This window comes from Hevea brasiliensis, chromosome 9 (assembly GCF_030052815.1).
Source record: "Hevea brasiliensis isolate MT/VB/25A 57/8 chromosome 9, ASM3005281v1, whole genome shotgun sequence".
NCBI classification, from domain to species: Eukaryota; Viridiplantae; Streptophyta; class Magnoliopsida; order Malpighiales; family Euphorbiaceae; genus Hevea; species Hevea brasiliensis.
Genome location: NC_079501.1, coordinates 32,879,849 through 32,890,689, shown reverse-complemented (window position 1 = coordinate 32,890,689; position 10,841 = coordinate 32,879,849). Strand labels below are relative to the sequence as shown.

Genomic DNA, 10,841 nt, shown 5'->3' with positions numbered 1-10,841 from the left:
ACTATTGTGGTGGCTGCCGCTGTGGTGGCTGCTGATCTCCAGTACCTACGCGATGAAAAACCAACGCGCTAAGCATAACGCTTAGTGGTGCATAATTTATAATAACAATAACTAAACAATTTAAATAATAATTCTATATATGGCAAATTTCATAATTTATAGGTATTTTACATTTTCATTTCACTTTGAAAATAATTTAAATTGTCGGGATTTTTTCTGTTTACTTATTATATATTCAGTCTTAATTTAATTATTACCAGTGCCCAAGAAACCTATAACAAATTATCAAAGGTGGATACACAAGAGTATACTAGTTAGACAGCCATATGTCTATCTAGTATACATCTGTCAGGCACGAGGCCAACTGTCAGGCACGAAGCCAGCTGTTAGGCTTGTAAAGCCAGAAATAAAGTTAGGCACAATGGCCAGTAAGTAGGCATATAGCCTGTAGAACAATCATACCAGACATATATTGTCAACAGTTCATGATTTTCTTAGTAGGCAATACTGCTAACTGTAGTCCCTAATTGGTATACCAATCGATCCAAACTAAATAATAAGTCTAGGTATACTATGGGTAATTACACATTATTACATATTTGTTTGAATGTTTATATCACTTTATAGTGGGAAAATAGGTCCCACATACCTTTTTCATGTGGTTTAGTGTTTAATGACTTGTTAGGGTTAAATTTCCTACCATAAGATAATTTATCTCATGGACCCTTCTTTGGTTCAGTTTTTGTGTCTTACTTTTGCCTATCCATATAATCAGTTTGTAGCCATTGGTTAGCCACACTTCCTTCATGGAAGTTGTTCCTCTATGTCTTATCTTTATTTTTCCTTTTGAATCATGTCAATTTTTGTTTTAAAACTCAAGTTATGGTCAGATAACCATAACTTACTCATTTCTAGATTCTGATTCCTTGACTAGGCAGCTTTTGGACTTAAACTTTTCCTAATTAATGGAATAGGTTGCAGTCACTTTTAGGCATGGTGATCTTTATAAAAATTATTTCCCTATGTCTTATGATCATTGAGAAATTTGTATCACAATTTTTCAAGTTTTGTGGAAGTATTTATGGCCAATTAACTGACCTGGGCTCATATACCCTATGCCAACAGGTGATCATTTCATTCATAATTTGAGGTAGGTTTCTAAGACAAAGCTCTAGCCCTATTTCTCAGGTTTCTGGAAAGGTATGGCTCATCTCAATTGGATTTTTCTAGTGGGAGTTATGGCTAAAAGACTGTTCTGGGGTCAAGTGAAGTTTGGTCAGATTCCAAGTTTTGCCGCAATGATTTGTTCTAACTATTTGACCTAGTTCTCTTGATTTCTGGATTTTGGTTAAAATACCAATTTTGTAGGTCTGTATCTTATAGACATTTTTCCACTAGTTTCATTATATTTCAGTTCTTGTAGACCAAGTTATGGCCATTTTGCCAAAACTGGTCGGGTAAGTTTATGTCCAGCAGTTTCTAGGCAACCTAATTCTGGGTAATTTTGTGACCCAAATTGGGCTAGCAATTTGGTTTGGTTTTTGGAATTTTTGGGTTCAATGGTCTTCATAAAAATTGTAGCCCTATATCTAAGCTTTCAAATGGTATGAAATTCAGGTCATTTGGATCAGTATAGAGGGACTAATGACCAAATGAATATGTACTGTTCATTTGCTCATTTTCTGCGTTTTGTGCAGGATCATCCGGATTTGGGCAGTATTTAGGTCAAGATTTGTACAAAATTTAGGCATGATTTCTTCATAGAAAATGGGCTATTTTGGGTATAGTTTCACTTCCAATTGGCCTCATACCAATTGGAGTCACACACAATCAATTATGATTCAACAAACACACCAGACACATTGAGTCCCAACCTGCAGAAAAATGACAATCCCACAATACAATCTCCTCCATCTTCCTTACTTCAATTGGCATGCATAACACTTCTATAAGCAACAATCTCAACTCAATAGGTCAATTTCAAGCATTTATATAAAGTCCTCAAATTATGTACACAAACCCTAGTTTCAAAGTTTCAATTTGCACAAATACTACACAATCAAACTCCCAAACATATCAATTTATCAAACATTCTCATGGAACCCATTTTCATCATTTAAAGTCATCAAACCCTAAGGGTTCCATGGATGCCAAAATTCAAGTGTCTCTTTCCCTCAAGTTTTCTTTTTAATTTCATGCAACTTACACTTGGTTTAGCATGATTTTCATGCTTAAAGAAGATATTAGGATTTTAGTGCACTAACCTCTTGATGACCCAATTTCAAGCTTCCCAAACTTTAACTTTTCTTCTTCTTATGGGTATCAATAGCTTCCTTATAGAGTGGGGAGCATTTTTAATAACGAGAGTTTAAGGTTTTGGGAGGGAAAAGCTTAGGGAATCAGGCTTCAAGAAGGAAGAAAATGGAGGGAGAGAGAGCTTCCATGGGGGCCGGCTCAAGGAGAGAGAAGGAGTGGAGGAATAAGATGATGGTTAGTGGGGGTTTGTCTCTAGTGCCTTTTTATATTTTTATTTTTGGGTACTTTAAATTTTTAAAATGTCATTAGCTTTTATTTTCTTTTCTTTTCTCTTCTCATTTTCTTAATTTATTTCATAAATTTTAATTTATGTTAATTATTTTATTCTCTAAATTTTAATTTGACATTTAGGTTAAAATTCACCTATGGGGTGAAATGACCAAAATGTCCTTCATATTACATATCGGGTTATTTTTATTATTTTATACCAATTAATAAATTCTCTAAATTTTTATTTTATTTTCTCTAATTTTTTTTTTATATTTTCTTAGTATTTTTTCCATCAATTTATGCCTCCTTACTATAGTTTAAGTGTAGTTCCAGGCATTCTGACTATCCGAACTGACATTAATCGTCGGAACAGTAAAATGTATAGGCTACCTATAGTGAGGGCGTTACACTCTTTGAGCCATGACAAGGGAGACAATTGGAGGAAGAAATTCTGCATTTGTAAGTTCATCATCCTCTATAAGCCCTTACATCTTAACTCTTATTTCTTTTAACATTCATGAAAATTGTACTAATACACGAACAGTAAGAAGACCATTTTGCTACTTTTAAATTGATTTTCATCCACTGGGCACTGTCCATATTACCTTTTTTTTTATTTTTCTTTAATGGAAAATGTTATTGTATGAGAAATGTGTAGAAAATTTCAGTACACAAGTAATTTGAACCGTAAAATGAGTGGGACCCATGTTGGTATGAGTGGGACACATTCATTTCAATTGTCCACAATTTTTGGTGTATTAAATTAATGCATGAATTTCCATGCTGAATAGCATTATGGGTCAATTCTTTTACCAACCTTTTTACAATGTTCTTTTAACCCATTCTTCTGCACTATTAAAAATCTCTTTCAAAACAAAAACAACAAAATAACTTAATAGGTATACATCTATTTTTTATATCCTTCAAACACAAAAAAAAATTTTTAACTATTGTCATTCAAATTATATTATTTTATATTAGAAAAATATTTGTATTAATTTTAGAAACTGATGAATAAGATTAAAATAATCTTTTACTATTCCATGTGAGAATAAATTTATAAATTTCAAAGACATAGCAGCAGATAAGAAGAAGTTTAAGATTCAAGTTTAACTAACTTGAATAATATTACATGCTTGATATTATAATATAGATAACTAGAATTTGTTGATATTATAAAAGAGTTTTATGTGCCTAACATGCCTACAAGAACACCTATATCAAATGAAACTTTATTAAGTTGTTAAATGGTATTTAAGCCCTTATCCTTTTATCTTTATTGGTTGTAGTTACACTTCTGATTTATAATTTTGCTTAAAATTACATTTCAAGAATTATTACAATGGCATATAATGTGCTCTTATCTTCTCACTTTATTTTATCGTAACTTATTATTATTGATATTGTATATAATATAAAATTATAATACACTTAATATTATATTTATTCTCAATCGTCTATTAATTTTATTCATTATATTTTTTGCAGCAACACACAACTAGAGGAGAAGAAGCTCAAATTAGCCTGAAAGTGATCTCAACAACCTTATTCTAAGGATTGAAAAAGAAAAATTAGCTCTCTTTTGCTAACAAATACAATGATTACCTATTTATATATAATATTTATATATATCACCTCATTTTACATAAGTTAGGCAACATAATATTACTAAATTAATATGTATTTATGTATATATTTATATAGGTCATTTTATTTGTATATAAAAAATAACAATATGTCTGAATTATTAAAGTTATATAATAAATAAACCCTAATAAAATAGATATTTTACTAATTTTATCAATATTATTATACGATATCAATATATATAAAATGTGTTTGTGATTTAATTATTAAAAAATATTAAATAAAAAAATATTGTACCAATCCATAGTAAGCTGCGGGTAATCATACTTGTTCTATTCTAAAGCTCATGAAAATATTTTTTTAAAACCACTCAATGGACTCAATTATTAATTTTTTTAATTATTTATGGGTTGATTCGCTCATTTAAAAATATTAGGTTTAATTGATCTTAAATTTTGTTTGAAAACTTAATTAATTATTTTAAAATAATTAAGGAGATAAAATAAGCCTTTAACCTTTATTAAATATGTATTTTATAATTTAATATCTTTTGTTAACAAAAGTTGACGTGATGATTAAAAAAAATTAACTTGATAATTAATTATTAATTTATTAATAATATGAGAGATAAAATTAACGGTATTAAATTATAAAATTTAACATGATACTGTCGGACGATAACCCACTCCTAATTCCACGCGGTGGTCCTTTCTCAGGACGAAACACGAAAATGTCTCAAGACTTCACGAGTGCTCCGTCGACTCTTGTCTCTCCTCTGACTCCCTTAGACCAAACCCAATGGGTAACTGTGGTAGCTGCCTACCCTCTACCTTCACCACCGACGCCTCAGACTCTTCCGCCGATTCCCGCCATCCTCCTCACTCCAATGTCATCACCGTCCAGCCCCCATCCGCCTCTCCCACGCCTCGCCCTCCACCTCCGCATTCACTACAACCCTCCAATCGTCCTTCCCTCACTGCTTCCGCCGTGGGCCGAGTCTTAGGTCGTCCCATGGTGGACGTCCGCAAAACATACGCGTTCGGCCGCGAGCTGGGTCGAGGCCAGTTCGGGGTCACCTATCTCGTCACCCACAAGGAAACGAAGCAGCAGTTCGCCTGCAAATCCATCACCACCCGCAAACTCATCAACCGCGATGACATTGAGGACGTCCGCCGTGAGGTCCAGATCATGCACCACCTTACTGGTCACAGGTCAATCCCCTAAGAAATATTGGGCAGATTATTTTTTCTTTCAACATGAGGTAAAAGAATCGAATTTAAGTTCCCTCTCGATTTTTTAATAGGAATATAGTGGAGCTAAAAGGTGCATATGAGGATAGGCACTCGGTGAACTTGGTGATGGAGCTATGCGCTGGAGGGGAGTTGTTTGATCGGATCATAGCTAAGGGTCATTACTCAGAGAGAGAAGCAGCTAATCTATTTAGGCAGATCGTGACTGTTGTGCATTATTGTCATTCAATGGGAGTTATACATAGGGATTTGAAGCCTGAGAATTTTCTTTTCTTGAGTACTGATGAGAATTCCCTTTTGAAGGCTACTGATTTTGGCCTCTCCGTGTTCTTTAAGCCAGGTGAAATTTTGGTTTTATGATTGGATTCTTTTGAGGTTCCGAATTGATGCTTTGATGATTGTGTAAACTAAAACTTATATAACCAAGAATAATGTACAAATAATCATAGTTATTAAAGGCGTGCCTCAAGTGCCTCAAGCGCCTCAGGCTCAAGGCTCCCCTAGCGCCTTATGCGCAGGTGTGTGCCTTTGTTCCACACACAAGGTTCTAGAAAGGCATGCCTTCTTTATTTCCATTTTTAGTGAGCTCTTTTATTGGCAAATTGGATTACTACTTAAACTCAAACCAACAAAACTAATTCAAGATATATGTCAAAGAAAGAAAAAAAAAAAAAAAAAGAAAAGCATCACATTTATTTGACTTTTATGGATTTTAAAAATTTTTCACTTTTGCGCCTCACCTCACTCAGGCACGCGACTACGCATTGTGCTGAGGCTCCAAGACTCCTTGGCGCCTTAGTGCACCTTGAGCCTTTAATAAGTATGCACATAATGAAGTTTAGTTAGAGTTTTGTTGGGCCAAATACTCTAATGCGTCAGTAAAGCAATTTAATCATTGAATTCAGGCAGTTTAGGATTAAAGCAGATTTTTTTCTTTACTTGGTTGTCTCTATGCATTTGTCTGTTCTTAATAGTTTTCTAGAGGTTCTGAAGTTATCATTCACGGTGCTTGTAATGTGTTCTGGTTCTTCTCTTGGATTGTATTTAGCTCCTAGCGGTCTTATGATTTAAAAGTCTATTCTTTGAGTTCAATTTTTCTTTCCCATTTCAGCAGTGATGATGGTGACAATGGCTTCATGTGTTTAGACTTTAGAGTTTAGAGTATATTTATCCCTAAAATTAGACCTGGCTACAGGCCAGTTCAGAAATGGAACTGGTTAAAAATGGATTGAGTAAAATCAGCATTGTACTGGACTGGAACTGGCCAGCTCAGTTCTGGGCGAAACCAGATTTTTTATTCTTTTTAAATGAATAAAAAAATTAAAAAAAAATAGCCGTTGTATTTGATTAAAAGCTGGAATCGAACTGGGATCAAAACTGAACCAAATTGGAACCAAGTAACCTTGGAAGGCCTGTTCCAATCTCCCCAAAACTTGAACCGGAACTGGCCCTAGGCCAGGTCTACCTAACATGCATGATAACAGTACTGTGAGGCCAGGTGAAAATCTGGATAACATATGGCTTAAAGAGAGAGAGAGATATCACTCTATTCGTATGTTCTTATTCTTTTTTTTTAATTACTTGAATATTAATATTATGAAAATGCAGGTTTATCAACAATCAACAAATAATAAAATGTGTTGGTGCTTCTTACCAAATAAATAAATAAATAAACGTGTTGGTGCTCTAAAATCGTTGGATTAGAGGAATTTTTACTCTTCATCTTTCTTCCACTTTTCTAGTATGAGTGAGGTGCGAAATATCAGTGGAGTCCTATTGCCAAGTTAGCTTTCCAAGAGTTCTATTGGTAATTTTTATTTTGTTCCTACTAGTCTTTGAATTCTGAACTTGAAAGCATCCTCCCTTCTCACCATTATTTTATGAAGCATTTTCCTTTTCACTTTACAATCTATGTGTCATTGCAGGTGATGTATTTAAAGACCTTGTTGGAAGTGCGTATTATGTAGCTCCTGAAGTATTACGTCGAAATTATGGAGCTGAGGTTGATATTTGGAGTGCTGGGGTTATACTGTATATTCTTCTTAGTGGGGTCCCGCCCTTTTGGGGAGGTGAGCCTTTTGTTACTTAATGCAGGATTAATAACACTTCAAAAATTGTTGACGCTGATGCCACCAGGTGTTAAATTTGATAAAGTCCCAACCTGTTCTTACTTTCTTAGATGTTGGACTGAACTTAAATTGTTAGCTTGTTGCTGATTGTAAATTAAGCTTATAAAGTTTCAATTGTGGTCAAGATTTTCATGATCCATAGTGCACTGTGAACGAACTAATTGGAAATTTACGGATTAGAAGTAGTTCAGTGATCATGCCTCTCATTTATTTACTTTGTTTTACTCTTTTTTTTTTCTTTCTTTCTTCCTTATGAAGTCAGTCTTCTTTTGCTCATGCAGTGACTGAAAAGGCCATTTTTAATTCTATTCTCTGGGGACATATCAATTTCTCCTCTGATCCATGGCCTTCCATATCCAGCAGCGCCAAAGATCTTGTGAAGAATATGCTAAGAGTTGATCCTAAGGCCCGACTTTCAGCGATAGAAGTCCTAAGTAAGTTCTATTTTGGAAAAGACTGTCTAGAGAGGAGTTATTTCCGTGAGAAGAGTGCTTGAAAAGTTTTGAACATGCTGACCTTGCAGTTCAACATTTAACATTTGATTTATTCTCTCTTAGTTCCTGCCCTCAAAAAATACACGTGCCAAAAAATTTCGTGCTAATGTTCTTCAGTGTTTGGGATCATGCATTGGACATTATGAATGCCTGACGCCTCAAGTTGCTTTTTGGCTCTAAGAATGTTTGCTGGTCATATTTTGACCGATATGTTTACTGGTCATATTTTGACCGATTGACCAAGCCATCCTATGTGTTACAATATATCCATGTTCTCAACCAGCATCATGAAACTAGTTCATGCTTTTGTTATGAAAACATGTGTCTAGCTTATTAGGTTGGTTTGAAGTTGGGAACTGCCAATGTGATTTTGATTATTATACTGTTCACTGTTTGACTTCATCTTGTCTAAAATTTTGTTTTAAGTTCCTTGACATCTATAAATAAAGAATGAGATTTGATGAGACTGAAAATGCATTGTAGATCATCCATGGATGCGAGAAGATGGTGATGTATCTGATAGGCCTCTTGATATTGCTGTTTTAAGTAGAATGAAACAATTCAGAGCAATGAACAAACTTAAAAAGGTAGCTCTAAAGGTGAGATGTCTTTTGCTGTTAAATATGTTACTGCTATTTTTATCATTCTTTGTATTGGATCATTTGAAAAAGAAAGGACAAGGTGAGATGATATGTTATCATCCTAAGTGGGACAAAAGCTAAAAATAGAAGGGCAAGAGGAAATTATTGTAAATTGAATCCCAAAGGGAATCATCTCAAGGAGGTTTGTGCTGCCCCCTGCGGGCCTTAAACTGGCAATGTAGAAAATTTGCACCTTCTTTGTTGACATGGTGCCCAAGTTAATGAAAACCCTAATCAATCTGCTAGATATCAAAGCAAGTTGCAAATTTTGTTGCATTCTTAATTTTCTTCCACTCCATTTAAGCATAATGGTGGTGGAGGGCATCAGTATCATCATTGTTATCATTCAGTCTATGTTATTAAAGTGACTTTGTTTTTCCCTTTCCAGGTAATTGCCGAAAACCTTTCTGAGGAAGAAATTATGGGCTTGAAGGAAATGTTCAAATCCATGGACACGGATAACAGCGGAACAATCACTTGTGAAGAGTTGAAAGCTAGTATTACAAAATTGGGTACCAAGCTTTCTGAGTCTGAAGTGAGGCAATTAATGGAAGCGGTAACATCTCTGTTCTTGTAGTTTTATTCTGCATTAGTTTAATGGTACTATTAAAGGCACCCACTCTGCAAAAGTACAAAAAAGATGTTGACAGTCATACTTCTAGAAAATTCATCATTTTCAGTTGCTGTTTAGTCTAAAATATTCACCTTGTCCCAAACTGAGGCTCAATTTTTTTTCTTTTTCTTTTTTTTTTTTTAATCAGGATTTAGAAAATGAAGTCTGTAGGAATAAGAATTGGTGTGGAGATCTTCTCTAGATCTATGATACATTGATGAATGTGGCTGTTACATATCATGTGAAATTCCTTAAAAGTTGCTTGGTTATGGTTGATAATGGAATTAAATTCAGTACAAATTTTCATAATAATTCAAATATAAAATATATAACATACAATAATTAATAAAAATTTTCTATATCATTTTATTTTGGATTCATCACTTCTTTCAGCAAATATGAGATGTAAAATTTATTTAAAGTATATTTGCTTCCTCTCTCTCTCTCTTTGGCATTCTGGATCAAAGTTCAAATTGATATGTTTAGTGGTTCAGCTGGGAATTATGAACTTCTCTGTTTTTTCAGGCAGATGTGGATGGAAATGGAGCAATTGATTACACTGAGTTTATAACAGCTACTATGCACATGAATAGAATGGAAAGAGAGGACCACTTATACAAGGCCTTTGAATATTTTGACAAGGACCAGTGCGGGTATCTCTTCTAAATTTCTTACCGCCCATTGAGCTACTTGGAATTTATCCCTCTGTTTTTATGTGAGTATTATCATTTCTTTTTTCTCACTTCAGGTACATCACAATGGAAGAGCTGGAGAATGCCCTTAACAAATATAATATGGGCGACCCAAAAACAATAAAAGAGATCATTGCAGAAGTTGACACGGACAAAGTATATTTCTTGCTTTTGTTTCTTCTTTAGATTTTTCCATATTTTTATATTTAGAACAGAAGCAAACAGTTTCATTTACTAAAGTTAACTTTGAAATCAAATGTTATATAATCCAGACTTTTTCTTCTTTACAGGATGGAAGAATTAACTATGAAGAGTTTGTAGCCATGATGAGAAAAGGCAATCCGGAGTTGGTCACTAACAGACAGTGCAAATAAGCCTCGAGTTTTGCTTTCTGGTGGCTTTAGTTAATGAAATGAATCAGCTTGTTTGTGAATTTGTTTGTGTTGTACCGTACTTGAGATAGATTTAGAACCTCAGTTTAGGCTAGCTGCCTTGCATTGCAGAGCAATCACTGCCTTTCGAAATCCTTGGTTTGCCGTGCATGCCGTTTTCACATATAAATAGGTTTACTTATTTAATAGAGTTTGTAACATTGATGTATTCTACGGTTGTTTGATTTAAAATAAAATAAATATTACTTTGTTGTGTAAAATAAGGTAATTGAATAAAATTTTACGATTTGTCTCATTAAGTTTGTATAAAATGATGCCTTTTTTTTCATAAAGTAATCAATTACAGAAAATTTTATTGATTTAATAAAAGACAATAATTTCTTCAATATTTTATAATATTTTAAATTGTAATTAAGATAATAGATGTTAAATGTGAAATGTTAAATAAATATATCTTATTTAATTTTATTTATAATATTTTTAACATCATTAAAAAATATTATATATTCTTTTATGT

The 10,841-nt window shown here is 33.5% G+C and overlaps 1 protein-coding gene across 3 annotated transcripts; it reads left to right on the top strand.

Annotated features, from left to right (window-relative positions):
- The first annotated feature begins 4,793 nt into the window (after positions 1–4,793).
- On the top strand, positions 4,794–10,587 carry LOC110636757 (calcium-dependent protein kinase 1). Of its 3 annotated transcripts, none has more exons than XM_021786587.2 (9): positions 4,795–5,324; positions 5,417–5,703; positions 7,289–7,432; positions 7,774–7,926; positions 8,470–8,585; positions 9,016–9,162; positions 9,766–9,893; positions 9,989–10,088; positions 10,223–10,587. In XM_021786587.2, the coding sequence occupies exons 1-9, from the start codon at positions 4,912–4,914 to the stop codon at positions 10,304–10,306; spliced, it is 1,572 nt and encodes a 523-aa protein (XP_021642279.2). In that variant the 5' UTR covers positions 4,795–4,911; the 3' UTR covers positions 10,307–10,587. The 3 variants fall into 3 exon arrangements, with proteins under 3 accessions (XP_021642280.2, XP_021642279.2, XP_021642278.2); XM_021786586.2 differs by having other exon boundaries at positions 4,796–5,324; positions 9,016–9,183; XM_021786588.2 differs by lacking the exons at positions 9,989–10,088; positions 10,223–10,587 and having other exon boundaries at positions 4,794–5,324; positions 9,016–9,227; positions 9,766–9,896.
- Positions 10,588–10,841: the final 254 nt, after the last annotated feature.

Coding starts and splice junctions, on each gene's coding strand:
- LOC110636757 (XM_021786586.2), top strand. CDS start 4,912: ATGGGTAACTGTGGTAGCTGCCTACCCTCTACCTTCACCACCGACGCC. Junction 8,586..9,015: donor TTAAAAAGGTAGCTCTAAAG/GTGAGATGTCTT, acceptor TTCCCTTTCCAG/GTAATTGCCGAAAACCTTTC. Junction 9,894..9,988: donor TTTGACAAGGACCAGTGCGG/GTATCTCTTCTA, acceptor TTCTCACTTCAG/GTACATCACAATGGAAGAGC.